The sequence below is a fragment of the Telopea speciosissima genome, chromosome 9 (genome assembly GCF_018873765.1).
Source record: "Telopea speciosissima isolate NSW1024214 ecotype Mountain lineage chromosome 9, Tspe_v1, whole genome shotgun sequence".
Classification (NCBI taxonomy): Eukaryota; Viridiplantae; Streptophyta; class Magnoliopsida; order Proteales; family Proteaceae; genus Telopea; species Telopea speciosissima.
Window position 1 is genome coordinate 5,112,919 of NC_057924.1, and position 19,730 is coordinate 5,132,648.

The 19,730-nt window shown below is 39.2% G+C and overlaps 3 protein-coding genes across 7 annotated transcripts in view; all 3 read left to right on the forward strand.

The window, feature by feature from the left end:
- The window catches only part of LOC122639723 (aspartic proteinase), an 83,048-nt gene that overhangs the window by 33,317 nt on the left and 30,001 nt on the right, over positions 1–19,730 (forward strand). Inside the window, exons 14-15 of one of the 5 annotated variants that reach the window (XM_043832645.1) lie at positions 184–189; positions 4,433–4,444. The exons of the other annotated variants lie outside the window; for them this stretch is intronic. The gene's annotated coding sequence lies outside the window, so the exon portion shown is untranslated. Of the gene's footprint in view, positions 1–183; positions 190–4,432; positions 4,445–19,730 lie in introns of those variants that run through there. 5 annotated transcript variants of the gene reach the window in all.
- Positions 3,136–16,588, forward strand: LOC122639667 (mitogen-activated protein kinase kinase kinase 18-like). The gene is made up of 2 exons (XM_043832557.1): positions 3,136–4,149; positions 16,305–16,588. Exons 1-2 carry the CDS (start codon positions 3,159–3,161, stop codon positions 16,586–16,588), a joined length of 1,275 nt encoding a protein of 424 aa, XP_043688492.1. The 5' UTR covers positions 3,136–3,158.
- Positions 9,675–11,041, forward strand: LOC122640149 (mitogen-activated protein kinase kinase kinase 18-like). The gene has a single exon (XM_043833302.1). The coding sequence runs from the start codon at positions 9,710–9,712 to the stop codon at positions 11,039–11,041; it is 1,332 nt and encodes a 443-aa protein (XP_043689237.1). The 5' UTR covers positions 9,675–9,709.

Sequence of the window (19,730 nt, forward strand, 5' to 3'; positions counted from 1 at the left end):
GACATAGATACAGATCAGATATTTTATCCATTTACATGTAAATATAGCTTTTTGGATAGCTATAGCCTATCCGTATCCGTATCCGTTTAGCTTTCGGACAGATTCGGATATTGCTAAACGGATACAAACACGAATTCAGAAACGGATTTTGCCTATCCATTTACATCCCTATACATTAGTCAGTAGACAGTTAGTTTAGTTAGGTGAAATTAAATATTATGTGAGAAAACAAAAATTAAAATAGAAAAAAAAAAAGAAAAAGGAAAACGTTGGTTTTGCGTGCCGCCGCCGCCTTCTTCTTCACCAATCCAACGCATGAAAAGTGTGAAAGGCTACAAAAACATAAACACACACGCACACGTCACACATCCCTGAGACCCACCACCCCTCAGGGCCTCAAGGCCCCCATCAGGTGAGTGAGTGATAGATAGTTTTGGTGATTAAAATGTAATCTGGCCGGTCCCAATCTTCTTTTTTGGTATTCAGGCGTGCGTATGCGCGCGAGAGAGAGAGAATTTTACAATCAAATTCCACTTGTCTACTTTGCTGCTTTCCCCACCTCACCTCAGCTCACACCTCACACCCCTCAACACCCCCCACCCCCCAAAAAAAAAACCGACTAAATTGACAGATTCATCCATCCATATTGCTTGTCTTAAAACCACTTTTTTCTTTTTGTGATTCTGGAAACAGAAAATCATTTTTGAAATCCCACTCTCCTCCTTTCCTTTGAAATATTTGGCTTTTTTTTTCTTAGTCATTTTCTGAGTAATGAATGAATGAGTTGTACTTAGGATCCCTTTCCCCTGAATTCTTCTCTAAACCAAGCATCCCCTTCCTAATTCCGCATCTCAAACTCTAATTTTCTTTTTTTTAGGTTTCGATTAAGGGGGAGGGTTTTCTAAGCAAGCGACATAGGGGAGCCAATCAATGAGATGCCGTAAAACAACATCAGACATTGGAGGGCAGAGAAGTCATTTCATATGAAAAGGAGAGAGATAGATACATAAGTACTAGTGCATCCTACTCCAACTACTCAGAGAACCTTTTCCCTTCAATTAATTATATAATGCAAATCCTTCTCTCTAATATTCACCTTCTTTTCCGATTCATAAACCCCCTCCCTCATCCTTCTCCCATTCACACTTTTCTTCTCTTTCCCCGTTGAAAGCTATTCCAACTTCACATTTACTATCTCCGTTTGTTTTAGCATAAAATTTTACCTGAAAAATTTTAGGCAGCAAAATTTACTTCGTAAATATAAAATTTTACATTTGAAAAAATTTCTAATGTTTGTTTCCATAAAAAACAAACATTGGAACACTTTTTAACATTTAAAATTTTACATCTAAAATTTTTGAGTAAATTTTTCTGGTAAAATTTTACGCCGAAACAAACGGAGCCTTATGGAGTAAATCTATAACAAGGCAAATACCACCTTCCCTTTTGGAAGTGTGTCCTTCAAACCAATTTTTATATTATTTGTTATTAATTAGTTTGCATGATATTGACAAGTTGTGATTGTCTTTAAATATCATTAAAAAAAAACGTGTCCACAGATAGGAACGGAATTGGGCTTTATGTTAATACGATACATTGGGTGCCCTAGAATGCTGATTCTGAGGTACAAATATATATGGACATTGAAATGAATCTTACAAGAATATTGCATGTTTTACTTTTAGTTAATGAAGAACAATGTTCTCGATAGTAGCTTGCAATTAGTCTGTTAACCTAAGAGATCCTTATCTTTATGGTTAATTAGTCATTATGGATTGCGGCGTACGTTCAGTTGTTTGATGTCACTATGGCTATGTATCAATATACTTGATTCATAGTGTGTGATCGTGTACGAAACAGATTCTCAATACATAATCCACAATCCTCTTGAAGAGAGAGAGAGAGAATTTATGCATAGGATTGGACAAAAATATCATAGTTGGTGGCATGTTTATAAATTGTTTACAAAGTGTTGTAAAAATGAATATTATGTATAGAGGAAGGGGTTCATGCATAGTTGAATATGACAATCGAAAGCTTCTTCAAATAGAGGGGTGGGGGGTTTTGGTCATTTAAACCCTTGCATTGTCTCCATTGCACGATTATATGTAGAGCCGTGCACCATGCATGGCAGTATATATAACCTTTCACCTTATATATATTAGTATTATTTTACAAATGTTTTTGAAAATGTTTTATGATCCAATAACTAAATTAGAATTTTTGTACATACATTTAAAGGGATCAGATAGTAATTTATTCACATGCCATAAAATCTATTATGTGATATTGAATAGTTAAGGTCTTCTACCCAAAAAAAATAATAATTAGTTAAGGCCTTTAGGGATTAATTCGTGATTATCTACTTCTTTAGAATAGAATATATTAGTGTTGCATTATCTAAGATGTATATATTGATAAATTCTTTAATAAGATTATAGATTCTAATAAATATTCCATTTTTGGTAGTATTCCCAATGAGATCCTATCTATTTCCAATATTTTAGTAATCTAACAATGCCTTGTAGAAAGAAATGAGAAATCTCACAATCTGTAAGATGAGAACAGAAAATCCTATCTTTTAGGAAACCAATCAGATTGGGTGATTGGCTTCCATCTATAAGAACCATGGAAGAGAGTAAGAAACCCTTCTTTCCTTCCTTCCTTCCTTCCTTCCTAAATCCTAATCTTTTCACTAATAATTAGTACTCTTTCAATTATTTCCTTTCTTCCTTCAGCTTTGAGTGTGTGAATGGACAATGAGTCATGCGTGTTCACACACACCACACACCAAACTGAAATCTTTATCATTGGAACCAACCGCCGCCCTCAGGACCTAAGCTATCAGCATTTACTCTTCTTTTGACACGTGGATCACCCCCACCCCGCAAAGCACCTAACATAAACATTAATTAACAAAAAGATTAACAACGGCCAACAATCTATAGCACACTAAGTACCTTTGCTACACCTAATCAATTATTTAGTGTATTAACCCTCTAAATATATCAAGCAATTCATTAGAGAAAGTTAACAAACTTCTTAAGAGCTATATATAAGATCTAAGATCTTCGTCCACAGCCAACTCTATACCTAAAATACTAAACCCCTCGCACAGGCACACCCAACCTTTTTTCTCATCCTATCCACCACCCACCATGGCGTGGATCATCGGCCGCACCATCGGCCGTGGCTCTTCCTTCACCGTCTCCCTCGCTATGTATAGCCAGTCTGGTGAGGTTCTCGCCGTGAAGTCTGTAGAGCTCTCGAGATCGGAGTTCCTACAAAGGGAGCAGAGGATTCTTTCTCTGCTCAAGTGTCCTCGCATAGTTGCGTACCTTGGCTCCGACGTCACAAATGAGAATGGTCAGCTTGTCTACAATCTCTTCATGGAGTATGTCTCCGGTGGCACCCTCACTGACGCAATTCGACAACAAGGTGGTCGCCTCGACGAGTCTGCGATCCGGTCTCACACGCAAGCGATTCTGCAGGGGTTGGATTATATGCACTCTCGCGGTCTCGTGCATTGTGACATTAAGGGTCGGAATGTCTTGGTTGGACAAAATGGAACCAAAATTTCCGACTTGGGTTGCTCGAGATGGGTCGGAGAACAGCCACCGGCGATGCCGATTGCAGGGACCCCTGTTTTCATGGCACCTGAAGTGGCTCGAGGTGATGAACAGAGTTTCCCTGCAGACGTCTGGGCACTTGGGTGTACCGTAATTGAGATGGCCACAGGACGTCCTCCATGGCTGGATGTTGCAGACCCGGTCTCTGCGCTTCACCGGATCGCCTTCTCCTCTGATTTGCCGGATTTCCCAAGATTCCTGTCGGAGGAAGCAAAGGACTTTTTGGGTAAGTGTCTTAGGAGAGATCCAACGGAGCGATGGACGGTTCATGAGCTTCTGAAACACCCATTTCTCGAAGAGGATTGCCTCGAACAGTTGAATTTGAAGCGAATTCAGAGTTCTATTTCTGCAACTTCTCCCATGAGCATACTCGATCAAGGCATCTGGGAATCATTGGAGGAATCCGAGACAGAGAAGGAAGAAGCCACACCACTTCATATGCCCAACCAATTGGAATTAGTTTCTTCTTCAAATTCTCCGGCAGAAAGAATCCGGCGGTTGATTGAATGCACCCCATCTTCTTCACTAACCCCAAGGCTACCCGATTGGACATGGAACGAACACTGGGTCACAGTCAGAAGAAATAACCATGCGGAACACGTTGTTTGTATGGGCCATGACCAAACCATGACGCCCACCGACGAACACGGGGAGACTAGTAGGTCGCCATATACAGACTTGATTAGTGAGGAAGAAGAGCTGGAGTTACACAGAAGAAGCAGCTCCATTTACTACTCTATAAATAGTAATAACTTTAGTAGTAGCAGTCAGAGAAGCTTGTCTATAGCTTGTAAATGTGTTAGAGATGTTGGTGTAATTAGCAATCCCAACAATGAGGTTCAAGGGGAAAAAAAGTTTTTACTTTCTTCAATTTCAATTCTTTTATAATCCTAAACAAATCTCATATTCTGATCATCTCTTGCTCTTCAAAAACTTGACTTTACTAAGATTATGATCTAAACTCTAATGCTCTGAATTGGAGTGGAGATTTAAGAGGTAAACCCCCAACCCTCTATTATTAAAGTCACAATGTCACTTCGTATGTGTGGCAAGAATTGTATCGGATTGAATCGGACAGTTTTGCTATATAAAAATCTTTTTTAGACCATGATATGTGCTATTCTATTGACTCGTATCGGTCAAAATATATGTTTCTCCACATTCCTCTCTCATCATGTAAACGTGTGGGCCTTTCAATACAGCGTTAGTAACCCATTGAAATCCATACTCCTACTTTTTTGAGGTGTAAAGGGCAAACCCAGTGTCCACGAAGCTTCTGCCATTGTAGGGTCTGTTGAGGGTCACACAGTCTTTAGACCCCCTCCCCCTCCCACTCCCACTCCCACTCCCACTCCCACTCCCACGCTTCTTTTTGTGGAGAAATTATTTCCAGACTTGAACAAGAACCCACTAAGTCGCAATGGAGCAACCTTATCATTGTGCCAAGATTCACCCTCAACCACTTAGTAACAATTGACACCCTTACCCTCGACCACTGGGTTGCGGAGAGACTGTTACTTTTACATGCGTATGAAGTCTATATGCACAAGTAGCATGCCCATTCCTCTCCCAATATTTAATTACAAAGCTACTAATATAATATAAGGTACTAATTAAGAGGGTATTATTTAGTCAAGTAATATTTCTATATATCTAATAGAGTGCAACTCTCTTATCTCTGTCTCTATTATTGCTTGTGATGGTGGTATTTGGTGCTAAGGCATATCCATTCAGTACCAACCCACAAAACGTGATGAAATAGACAACACTGCATCTGATCACAATTTGTATTATTAGGTATCTCTACTCTACTAGCAGCAGCTGCAACTACTACTCCTACTACTACTACTACAAAGCAATCAAGTGGAATTACTATTACAACCAGGTGAAAGTTCGGCATGTTGCATGCATGCATGCATGCTTCCTACATTTACATTTTTAGGATACATTATTGAAACGGACATTCCTACCCATTACATTAATCCATCATCATCTTTTGCATGCCAATAATAATAATAAATAAATAAATAAACATATATTAATTTGAAACTATTATTCTTGACCCATCTATTGTCCACTTGTCTTTTTCTTGGAACACTACTGAATCGGACCTCTTCTGCCTTGCTACCAATTGTACTATAGAATCCTAATGTGTGGGGTATATTCTTCCATCAGTGCCTAGCCGCATAAAAGAGAGAGAGCGAGAGGAGATACTACTGTAAATCTTGAGAATGGATCATCAGCACATACCAACAGGTGAACATATATGTGAGAGTCAATCACATTTTAATTTTGTTTTGATAAAAACCCCTCCTCGATCCCCTTGTAAATGGCAAAAATAGGACAGGTGATTGACTCTCACATGTACGTTCACCTGTTGGTACATGCAGAGGAACATAACTCCTATTGATGTTGTGACCAGTCTTACTCTTAACATAAGCTTGAAAAGCAACTCTATTGTCAATACAAAAAAAAAAAAAAAAAAAAAAAAAAGGAAGTGCTTTGTTGCCAACCTGTGTGGTCCCTATAGCAACAAAGGGGCCAATGTGAATGCACACACAAGCAGCGTTCTTGAGAGAGCGTGAGTGTCTGGGTCCATTGGAACCTCACAAATGGCAACAACTCATTTGTCCACATATACAGTAGTCATTAGATAGTTGGTTGGTTAGGTAAAATAAACAATGGACAAAAGGCAAAATAGAAAAAGAAAAATGTTCGTTTGCTTGTTGAAAATTTAGATAGATATTGTAAGTCATTTCGGATGGAAAATCATATATGTAACTACTAAAAATGAATCCTGCCAGGTTCTATATCATTCACTTGTATCTCTCAGTGTCTATCTCTCTCCTGCCTTCCTATGAATGACATATTTGTCCCCTATTTAGAGGGAGGGAGGTGGGAGAGGAGAGAGATAAGGCACAAGAGGCGCAAGTGTATGCTTTGCAGCCTGACAACATTCTTTGTCCAATTTATCTATTGGTTTGCTTTTTAGGCATGTTGATAGATGTTATAAAACATTTAAGATGGAAAAATATATATTTATCTTATGAAACATTATGGATGGCTTGAAGATAATCATTATACTAGAGTCATTGAACAATTTGGAATGTTCTTGATTGTAATTGGAAAAAGAAATGACGTCAATAGATATTTATCGGAAAGAACTCAACACCCAGGGTAAACTGTAATTTGCAATTTTAAGAAAGTATTGAAGGCTTTCATGCAACTAGCAAAAGATCCTAATAAAGTATTGAAGTACCTTCTATTAAGTTATGAGTCACTTAGAATGAATTAAAAAAACCTACTTAAATATCAATGTATCATTCAATTGCAAAAATTGAAATTGTTGAAATGCTTTTATTAAAGTATTTTCTAAATGCTTTTTTTTTTTTTAATATTCAAAATTACTTTCTATGAATTATTATAAAAAAGTTTCACTCCTATTTCAACAAAAACAAATAACAACAAATACTTAAAATAAAAAATACTTTCACAAAATAGTATTACTAAGTAAGGCCATAGAGTCAAGTGTTTTCAGTTAATTTATTAAGGAGAGGGTGTGGGGGCCTTGGAAATGTTAGTGATGCTATTACTCTCAACACAAGAGAGAGATAGAGAGAGAGAATTCTTGATGTTACGACTTCTGACGATTCTATTCCATGTTTTGAGGAATCGATAACAGATCAGTCGGATTGATCAATTTGTATAGGTATTGGTGGAGACTAATACTGAGTTTAGATCGATCTTATATCGGTGGATTAGTATAGATAATGGTAAAATGTTCAAAAAAAAAAATAACAGGTTTTAAACTGTCTAATCCAAACGCATATGAACCAATCCATGGACCAAGACCAATACTGGTATCAATACTGATTACTAAAACCCTACCCTACTCTATCGGAAGTTTCAAAAGTCAACTTTTTCAGTAAAAAAATTGAAAGGAAGTAAAGCGATGAGGTCTGAAGAGCTCACAAACGGCAGCACCTCATTTGTCCACATGTACATAAGTAGAGATTTTTTTTTTTTGGTTAATAGTAGAGAGTTAGTTAGTTAGTTTGGTGATACTAAAATAGAAAAAAGGGTAAGGAAAAGGTTAGTTTTGCACTTTTGCTTGCTTGCTTGCTGTCTTAATGACGACCCAACGCATGAAAAGTGAAACGCTACACACACGCGTCATACCATGCATCACACCCCGGTCACAGTGAAAACGAGGTCAGAGGCTATAAGTTGGATTAGATGTTGTGCTTATTTTTTAAATTAAATACTTTTGGTGAGTAATATTAGATAGATAACTTTGTTTAAATAATTTATCTTTGATGATTAAAATGTAATGTGGCCGGTCCGGGTTTTGAGTTCTTATTATTAGTAGAAATAATTAGAATTTGGGCTTTCGGGTGAAAGTCCGAAAGGGCTTACGATTCCTTCTCATAACCTGTGACTTCCCCAACCTTCTTGTTCGGTATTCAGGCCAAGCCAAGTAAAAAAGAATACTTGGAATAAGAAAGCAAAAAAGAGAGAGAGAGAGAGAGAGAGAGAGAGAGAGAGAAGGTGATTCTTCCCAAAGGGTATCGCTTTCCTTTACAACCAAATGCGACCTTTCGGCTTTGCCACTTTCTCCCCCCCACCCTCAAACACACACACCCCTCACAGGCCACAGCAGGCACAGCTCACCCACTCACACCTTTGCCAACCCAAAGTGAGAGAATCATCCATCCACCATCCATATTGCCTTACTTAAAAACACATTTTCTTTTTTTGGAATTTCCTACCTCCGGTTTGAAAAATCGGATTGGACCGATCCATTCAGGTCGACCAGGATCGAAATTATTAGAGGCTGATCCTGATTCCATTCGATTCAGATCAGACTGATGCTATACAGAAACTAGGGTTTAAGAGGTTTCTATTTTTTTTTTCCCAATTTTCACTGATTCTAGATCGATTTTTGAAGTGAGTGGAAATCGGTAGAGACCGATCCATATCTTGATTCCTGTTTTTAAAATCTGTTCACCCTCCTTAAATCTAGTCTGAATTGTGTCCTTGTACAAATACTGTCCAAGACAGAAAACTATTCGAATATAAATACAAAGAGTATTATAATTCGATTCAAATACGATTCTTTCTCATCCCTAATCCCTAGACCAAGTGAAGTGTCTCACAAACAAACTACTATCTAAAGGCTTTTTTTTGTTAAATGGATATAAAGGATTTCAAAATATGGCAATAATTACCTTCCTTGCTTAGACCGCTCCCAACATCCATTGTACAATAATATCCAATCCTAACCCCTACCTTACTTACCAACCCTTAAATCAACATCTTCTCACTAATTAAAACTTTTTCCGTCCTTCCTCCCTTGAGCTTTGAGTGCTTGAATGAATCAAGAAAACTCATGCGTGTTCATACACATGACACCACACCAAAATCTTTGGCAACTGTTGCTGCTGCTCACGTGTCACCTTGTGAGTCGTATCATTGGAACCCAAAGCAAAGGAAGCAACCTTCCCAAGCCGAACAAAGCTGTCAGCATTTCCTTTTGTTTTGACACGTGGATCATCACAAGTCGTACGTATCCCATTCCAAAGCCCCTAATTAATAGCAACAAAAGATTTTGGTGTGGTGTAAACATTAACAATCGGGAAAAGTTTTCATACACGGTCGTGTAAACCATGTATGTGAGAGGGTGGGAGTTTCTTGGCATGAATTAATGGGTGGGGATTTATGACTTTTCCAAGTCTTTGTGAGAGACCCTCTCACATACACGGCTTACACAATCGTGTATGAAAACTTTCCCCTAACAATATATATATATTTTTTGGATGAAAACATTAAGAAAGATTAATAACTCTCTAATTAGTGTCATCTTTGTTTATTATGTATATTGTCTGACCCACTTCACTCCTCCAAACACAAATACCAAGCAATTCATTATAGAAAGTTACCGAACTTCCTTATATATTGGGGTTTCCTTTCTTATTGGCACCCACCAAGGTGTTCTATATTAGACTTTCGTCTCAAGTGTTACTAAACCCCCCACACCCAAACCCACACTCTTTCCTCTTCCTATTCTCATTCAATCCACCATGGCGTGGATCAGAGGCCCGACCCTCGGCCGTGGCTCTTCTGCCACCGTCTCCCTCGCTATGGATCGTCAGTCTGGTGAGGTTTTCGCCGTGAAGTCTGTAGAGCTCTCGAGATCGGAGTTCTTACAAAGGGAGCAGAGGATTCTTTCTCGGCTCAAGTTTCCTCGCATAGTTGGGTACCGTGGCTGCGACGTTACAAATGAGATTGGTCAGCTTTTCTACAATCTCTTCATGGAGTATGTCTCCGGTGGCACCCTCACTGACGCAATTCAACAACAAGGTGGTCGCCTCGACGAGTCTGCGATCCAGTCTCACACGCAAGCGATTCTGCAGGGGTTGGATTATATGCACTCTCGCGGTCTCGTGCATTGTGACATTAAGGGTCGGAATGTCTTGGTTGGACAAAATGGAACCAAAATTGCAGACTTGGGTTGCGCGAGATGGGTCGGAGAACAGCCTCCGGCGATGCCGATTGCAGGGACCCCTGTTTTCATGGCACCTGAAGTGGCTCGAGGTGATGAACAGGGTTTTCCTGCCGACGTCTGGGCTCTTGGGTGTACTGTAATTGAGATGGCAACAGGACGTCCTCCATGGCCGGATGTTGCAGACCCGGTCTCTGCACTTCACCGGATCGCATTCTCCTCTGATCTGCCTGATTTCCCTAATTTCCTGTCAGAGGAAGCAAAAGACTTTTTGGGCAAGTGTCTTAGGAGAGATCCAAATGAGCGATGGCCGGCTCATGAGCTTCTGAAACACCCATTTCTCGAAGAGGGTATTGGCGTACAATTGAATTTGAAGCGAATTCAGGGTTCTACCTCCGCAACTTCTCCCATGAGCATATTCGATCAAGGATTCTGGGAATCGGTGGAGGAATCTGAAACAGAGACAGAAGAAGTGGCACCACTTCAAATGCCCAACCAATTAGGATTAGGATTGGGTGGTTCTTCTTCAAATTCTCCGACAGAAAGAATCCGGCGGTTGATTCAATGGTTCCCATCTTCTTCTCCAACCCCAATGTTACCTGATTGGACATGCGACAAAGATTGGGTCACAATCAGATGTAACAAAAACCACGCAGAACACGCGGAAACTAGTGGATCGTCATATACAGACTTGATTAGTGAAGAAGAAGAGTTGGAATTACTTGGAAGAAGCAGCAGCAGTAGCTCCATTCACTACTCTGTAAATAGTAATAACTTTAGTAGTAGCAATCAGGGAAGCTTGTCTATAGCTTGTAAATGCGTTGGAGATGTTGGTGTAATTAGCAATCCCTACAATGAGCGTCCAAGGGAAAAGAAATTTTTATCTCTAAACAAATATCATATTTTCTAATTTATCTCTTGCTCTTAAAGACTTAGAGTTTAGTATGATTATAATCTAAAGCTTTGAATTGGAGAGGAGACCTGATTGCGTAAAGAGTGAACAAGAGACCCCGGCATAAAAGTCAAAACGTCAATAGTGTGCATCATGTCCTTGTACAAGTACGGTCCAAAGCCCTCCAAGTCCAGTCACATGAAATCTACTCTCACATTAGATTTCATGTGTGGCCCTATTTGATCATATTCGGCTCTCCTCCAACCCTGGCGAGAGCTGGAGGATCCAGCCTAGTAAAAACATGGGTGTTCTAATCCGATACCAGAACTTAGAATTGAGCACTTATACACGTTTTATCACATTCCTCTCTAGAAATGTAATCTAGCTACTTAAATATTGTATTCTTCTCTTTATTCTACAACAAAGCTACTAAAATAAGATATTAATTAAGAGGGTATTATTTAGTTAAGTAATCACCAGTATATAATAGTGTAAGTCTCTTATCTATCTCTATTATTTCCTTGTGATGGTATGTGGTGCTAAAGGCATCCATCCAATACCACCCAAAAAACGTGATGAAATAGACAACACTGCATCTGATCATAATTTGTATTATTAGGTAGCTCTACTACCAACAGCAACAACTACTAATACTGTAACCAAGTGAAAGTTTGGCATGCTGCATGCATGCCTCCTACATTTACATTTTTAGGATACATTGAAACGGACATTCCTACACATTACATTAATCCATTACCATCTTATGCATGCCAATAATAATAATATTTGAAAATATTATTCTTGGTTCACCTGTTGTCTACTTGTCTTCTTCTTTGAACACTACTTGATCGGACCTCTTCTGTCTTGCTAGCAATTATACTATCAAATCCGAATGTATGGGGTATATTCTTCCATCAATACCACACCGGCATGAGAGAGAGAGAGAGGGGGGGTACAATTGTAAAATTTTGACATTGTACACAGGCATCTATCGGGAGGGGTGATCATTTCACTGTCCAATATATGTGAGAGGGCATAGGGGGACACTGCCAAACAACTTATCTTTTCCCCCAAAAAAATTAGAGAAAAAGAACTTTGATCAGGAGTGTATGTGGCCTACACCAGCACTCCCATGAGTCTATCTCTCTCCTCCCCACACATCGGAGTGTGGCATAGGCCACAACCCAGACAGAAAACTACTTTTCAAAAAATAAATAAATAAATTCCTTTAAAATGAAAATTAAATAAATAAGGAGAGAGAGAGTGTGTGGGGAGGGGGGGTGAACCACACAAATGACAACAATTCATTTGTCCACATATACACTAGTCAGTTGATAGTTAAGCAATGGACAAAAGGCAAAATAGAGAAAGGAAGGAAAACGTTGGTTTGCTTATTGGGATGTAGATAGATGTTGTGAATCCTTTAGATGGAAATTATATATACACCCTAGCACCCAAACACAGGACTGTACAAATTGATGAATGCGCCCTCATTGATTTCCATTTTTTTATGGGGGTGTGGTGGTCATTTCATGCAGTCCTGTGTCTAGGTGCATGGGCTGCGCACCGCACACGACAAGTGGCATTCTTTCTCCCATTAAACTATCAAAAGATCCTGATAAAGTATTAAAGTACCACCTTCATGAATTTATGAGTTATTTAGAATGAATTAAAAAATCCTACTTAAATCTCAATGTATCATTTAATTTCAAATTTTGATATTGATGAAGTGTTTCTATTAAAATACTTTTCAAATATGTTTTTATTTTTTCTTACTTTTTATGTACTACAAAACAAACAAAAAAAAAAAAAATTCACTCCTCCCTCTTCAAAAAAATTACTTTCGAATCAAAAACATTTTCACAATTACAAAATAAGGCTATAGAGTAAAGTGTTTTAATTTAATTTATTGAGGGGAGGGAGGGAGGGAGCGCTCTGGAAATGTTAGTGATGCAGCTCTCAACACAACAGAGAGAAGTTCAATAGTCAAACTGCTTTTGGTCAATAAAAAAACAATAATAACAAAAGTTGAAATGAGAAGAGAGAGAAGTCAAGCGATGAGGTGTGAGAAACTCACAAACGGCAGCATCTCATTTGTCCACATGTACATCAGTGAGTATAGAGTTAGTTGGTTAGGTCAAATTAAATTTTAGAGAAAAAGGTCAATTAAAATAGAAAAAAAAAAAAAAAAAAAAAAAAAAAAAAAAAGGGGGAGGGAAAGAAGACGTTGGTTTTGCTTGCTTGCTGCCTTCCTCACCAATAATCACCACCCAACACATGAAAAGAGAAACGCTACACACACATGTCACACCACCATCACAACCTGTCACAATGAAAACGATGTTAGAGGTTATTAGTTAGATTAGATGCGCTTACTAATTTTTTGAATACTTTTGGTGAGTGTATGGATAGATACCTTTGATGAAAATTGAATGTGGTTGGTCCCAAGTTTCGATTTCTTATTATTAAATGGGGCGGATGTTCTCTGCATCGCGATGTACGAAGGCACAGGCTGCACCCAAACATATGGGGTGGGATAGATGAAAATTATGGTTATTCAGGGGCCGGGGTTGTCATTTCGTCCACTCCCATGGGTCTGGGTATAGCCTGCGTCTCCAATACAAAGAATATTTTCCCTATTATTAGAATTAGACCATTTCTCCTAATAGAAATAATTAGAAATTGGGCTGGAAAAGGGGGGGGGGGGGGAAGAATTTTAAGGATTCAAATATAGACGGTTTCTATTATTTCATAATGCTATTTAATAGGGCTGAGGAAACAGCCGTTACACAACTTCTAGTGACTCACTAACCATTCTCGCACGTAACAAAAGGGTTTATGATTCCTTCTCTTTACTTGTGACTTCCCTAATCTTCTTCTTTGGTATTCAGACCAAAATATATGTACGAGAGAGAGTGTGTACTATTCCTCTTTTACACAGGGTTCTTTATTGTTTTCTCTCTTCTTTGCTTATCATGCAAGTCTTATGTGGACGATATTATTTTCTACATTGTTAATGATGTGTCATTTAGATTCTTCGAAGTCCAGATCAACTCCCCATGTGGGACGAGGAGTCACCATCTCCAACCCATCTCCTAGTGTCCAAGCGATATCCGAGCCACGAATCAAAACATTTAATGCACTATTGACTTGTGGTCTGATACCCCATGGATGATTGGAGATGGAATGGGGAGGTCATCATTTGAGGAGAGGATCCAGACTCGATTCTTCCCTACACTGATGTTTTGGGAGGGAAGGAGTGCCTGAGAAACAAACTTTTGTTAATGATTTTGGATTTGCATATGCTTGCAAGCGACGGCATTGTGATTAGTTGGATGCTTTTATTAACTAACTATGACTCTATTACAATTCTCCTCCTCCTCCTCAGTTAAGAGTGAAGTCTCTCACAAACAAACAACAATCTAAAGGCCTTTTTTGGCACTTTTTTGTTAAATGAATCTAAAGATTTCAAAATATGGCAATAATTAACTAAACAAATAATCCTGCCTTAATTAAACCGCATAATGCTTGGAATATCCCAACATTAATTGTATATTATGGAATCCTAACCCCTACCTTACCAACCCTTAAATTAATATCTTCTCACTAATTAAAACTAAACTTCTTCCCTCCGTCTTTCCTTGAGCTTTGAGTGCGTGAATGAACAAGGAAACTCATGCGTGTTCATACACACGACACCACACCAAAATCTTTGGCACCTTCTGCTGCTCACGTGTCACCATGTGAGTCGTGTATCATTGGAACCCCAAGCGACCTTCCCAACTCGACCTAAGCTAAGCTGTCAACATTTCCTCTTCATTTGATTTGAAACGTGGATCACCAACCTTGCTAATTAAACAAGATGTTTTTTTATAATTACATTATCGAAGATTTATAATTCTCTAATTATTTATATATGGAAAAAAGTTCTCTCTGGGAGGAGTGTATCATTCACACTTAGATACAGAGAGGACAAAATGACCACCCCACTTCCTTAAAAAAGAAAAAATTCCACCCCAATGATGCTAACTTGTGCGCTCTCATTGGCCTCTCACGCAGAGAGAAAGGTTACCCTAAACCCATCTCACTCCTCTACACACATATATCAGGCAACTCACTAGAGAAAGTTACCAAACTTCCTTATACGTAGGGGGTGTTCTTATTGGCACCCTTCAAGGTGTTATATATAAGCCCTTCGTCTCAACTAACTCCAGCACATCAAATACTAAACCCTCAACCCAAACCCCACACTCTTTCCTCCTCCTAATCTCACCTTATCCACCACGCTTCATCATGGCGTGGATCAGAGGCCGCAATCTCGGCCGTGGCTCTTCTGCTACCGTCTCCCTCGCTATGAATTGTCAGTCTGGTGAGGTTTTCGCCGTGAAGTCTGTAGAGCTCTCGAGATCGGAATTCTTACAAAGGGAGCAGAGGATTCTTTCTCTGCTCAAGTGTCCTCGCATAGTTGGGTACCTTGGCTACGACGTTACAAACGAGAATGGTCAGTTCATCTACAATCTCTTCATGGAGTATGTCTCCGGTGGTACCCTCACTGACGCAATTCGACAACAAGGTGGTCGCCTCGACGAATCTGCGATCCGGTCTCACACGCAAGCGATTCTTCAGGGGTTGAATTACTTACACAATCGTGGTCTCGTGCATTGTGACATTAAGGGTCGGAATATCTTGGTTGGACAAAATGGAACCAAAATTGCAGATTTGGGTTGCGCGAGATGGGTCGGAGAACCGCCACCGGCGATGCCGATTGCAGGAACCCCTGTTTTCATGGCACCTGAAGTGGCTCGAGGTGATGAACAGAGTTTCCCTGCCGACGTCTGGGCACTTGGGTGTACCGTAATTGAGATGGCCACAGGACGTCCTCCCTGGCTGGATGTTGCAGACCCGGTCTCTGCGCTTCACCGGATCGCATTCTCCTCTGATTTGCCGGATTTCCCGAGTTTCCTGTCAGAGGAAGCAAAAGACTTTCTGGGCAAGTGCCTTAGGAGAGATCCAAAAGAGCGATGGACGGTTGTTGATCTTTTGAAGCACCCATTTCTCGAGGAGGGTTGTGACTTAGAATTGAATTTGAAGCGAATTCAGAGTTCTATTTCTGCAACTTCTCCCATGAGCATTCTCGATCAAGGCATCTGGGAATCATTGGATGAATCCGAGACAGAAACAGAAACACCAATTCTCATGTCCAACAACCAATTGGTATTGGGTTCTTCTTCAAATTCTCCATCAGAAAGAATCCGGCGGCGGTTGATTGAATGCATCCCAACTTCTTCTCCAACCCCAAGGCTACCCGATTGGACATGGGACGAAGATTGGGTCACAGTCAGAAGAAAGAACCACGCGGAACACGTTGTTTGTGTGGGCCATGATCAAACCTGCATGTCGCCAACAGACCAATACGCGGAGACTAATAGGTCGTCATATACACACTTGATTAGAGACGAAGAAGAAGAGCTGGAGTTACTTGGAAGAAGCAGCACCACCGTTCACTACTCTGTAAATAGTAGTAACTTTAATAGTAGCAGTCAGAGACTTGTCTATATCCTGTAAAGATGTTAGAGATGTTGCAGGGGAAAAGAAGCAGCTCCACCATTCACTACTCTGTAAATAGTAGTAACTTTAATAGTAGCAGTCAAAGAAGCTTGTCTATATCCTGTAAAGATGTTTGAGATGTTGCAGGGGAAAAGAACTTTTTGCTCTCTTCAATTAATTCAATTCTTTTATAACCACCCAAATACAAATATCATATTCTGATCCATATTTCTCGCTCTTAGTGACTTGGACTTTAGTATGGTTATTCAGATCTAAAAGCCTTAAATTGGAGATGAAACTTAAGAGGTCAACCCTCTATTTCTTCATTGTTGTTTGAAGATGGAATGTTTTCAAAAATAAGAGGGCAATAAGAACATTTCATTCAAGGAGCAGAGAGATGGAGAGAGAATGGGTGCCAGTGTACCATCCCTGCAGGTGCCCCAAAGAACCTTTCTTTTTGTCATAATAAAATAGGGGTAGGGGTAGGGGTAGGGGTAGGGGGGGGGGGGGGGCGCCGTGCCACAGCGTAGCCTGCACCCAGGCACATGGGGGTGGGCGCAATGATCACCCTACCCCCTGCACAGATTGCCCATGTGCCTGGGCACAAGCTACATTGCAGCACAGAGAACATTCTCCATAAAATAGGGGGATCCAGATTGTCTACGGCCTGCCTGCCCATAGCAGCCAGAGCGGCGCATTGATGAGGCGTGGCGCAATGATCGTCTTACCCCTGCCCGAGCGAGGGTAAGGCAGACATTGTGCCGTGCCTCATTAGTGCATTGCTATGACCGCTACGGGCAGCAGGCCGTAGACGATCCCGATTGTAAAGTTCTCTACATTGGAAGCGCAGGATGCATCCAAGCACATGGACGATGGGTGATATGTCTAGTCCGCCCTCTATGAATGGCGATAATTCCGCCCCTATCCCCATTTTAGAGGCATTGTTCTCTGCCCGGGAACGCATCTGGGAGCAAGATGCGCCCACAAAAATTAGGGAAGGACATTAGACTATAATGAACTAATGAGGATCCAATAGTCTAATGACATGGTTCACTTCACCCATGGAGATCTTTATCGGTGAAGGAAAACTTTCACCTAATAATAATCATGATGATGGAATGCTATTTTGTCAACCTTGGCATAGTGGTCCACCAAGTTTGAGCCATTTGGTAGATGATGATGTGGCAAATTTATCTTGGTATAAAATTTGGGAGTCTAACTCAATTTCATAAGGCCCACTTATGGTCCATCCTATTATCAAAAAAAAACTTATGGTCCATCTTTTTAGCCTTTAATCATTTTTTTTTTTTTAATTTTTAAATAGTTTCTGGGTTTATATTTCTCCCTATTTAAGACAGATTATGTTGACATTTTATAAGTAGACGAAAGACTGCCACGGCAGATAAATAGGGATTAAACGGTACCACCTACTCTCTTACTAATAATAATAATAATAATAATAATAATAATTTAAATATTAATTTATGTGGTGGATTGCCAATCACATTAGTTTAGTTATGGAGGAGAACTAAATTTTTTGGCTTATAACAGAATGGGTGTTGATGGGTATTAATTAATCAAGAGAATTTGTAAGTTGATCAAAGTCGTGTTAAGAAATACAAACGTTTTTAATACAATTGGCCTTTCTACTTTCCTAAAATAATTTTATGGGCAAGAGATCGCTGCTGTCTGGGCCTCTAGCATCTGCACCAGTATGTGGCCAATGAGAACACGCATAGTGCAGGGCAAGAGATGTTATTTTTTATTTCATAGGAGGCAAGGTGGTACTTTTGCATGCTTTTATGTCTAAATGCCAGAGCCACACAGGCCACGTGACCAAGTAAGTTCTTTTCCCCTAAATTTTTTTATCAAAACAAAAGACTTCAACATCCACATCCGTATGAACCAACCATTCAAATCAACCCAATTCTTAGTTGAGCTGTTTGATCTTGACACTTCAGCCATTCGATCAGGGCTTGTCAATGTAGAATTCTTTTCTAATTGAAAATATTGTATTAGTTGCTTCTTTTCTTGCTTAATTGGTTAATTAGTTGACCTTTTCCATTATCAAAATATATTTTCTCTTTACCCAAAACAAAAAAATTTCAGATGAGTGGTTTTGTTGATGTGGCCTTTCAAAATTTTGTGGACGGAAAAGTTTCCCATGCAATTAGTATATCATTGTGGTCTTACATGGGTTTTATTATCATTATTATTATTATTATTGTTTTGCTGTTTATTGCCCAACTCATATAGTTATTATATGATTGATAATGTTTCTTTATTTTTCCAATGGTGTGGCATTAGAGATTCCTCCCACACTGGTGGTGTGGGGAACTCTCTTTCGTTTTTGCACAGATAGACCATTATGGCTTATGCCCACATACATATCTAGTTTAAGCCAAAGTGAGTTTGCCAAATGATAAAATAGAACATCGAAAAAATTAAAGACAACCAAAAGAATCACGCAGGATGGGTAAATGATTAAATTTGAGTTTGAATTATTAAACATTGCCTATCTAGAGTCCAGACCATTATCAACATTTCCAACGGTTAGAATTGATAAATCACCATTCCACGTGGCAAAATTAGCATGCTTGTATAGAAAACTCTCTACACATGCTCCTCCAAAATTTGTTTTGCTTTTTTGAAGTTTGCTAGAAGTTCTTTAAGTTAGGGATAAAAAGGGGGTTTCAAAATAATTTGAAACCGACTTATGATGTCATTATCAAAAGTTGTCATAGATTGGCTCAATTTATGTATGCATGTGAAGTGATAGAATTTATCGTCTTTAAAAAAATATATATTTTATATGTAAACATAAAGAGTGAAAAATTAAAATTACAAATTATTTGATATCTTAAGGGGTTTCAATAAGAAAATTCTTTTATGTTGAGTAGCGGTTTTCTAGATAACTCAAATATCTGCCACATGGCAACTTAAACAGGGCTCAAATTTAATAGATAGACAGGTCCTTTGTTGACAAGTTAACTTTCAATCCAAACAAAATTGAATAACAAGGGAATGATGTGGATTGGCCGCATATCAAAATTAAAACTCAAATGCAATCACATGTCATCCCATGTATGTTCATGCACTATCCATTTTTGGATGCTTTGTTTTACTACATGAAAAACTCAGATTAGATTAAAACTTGACA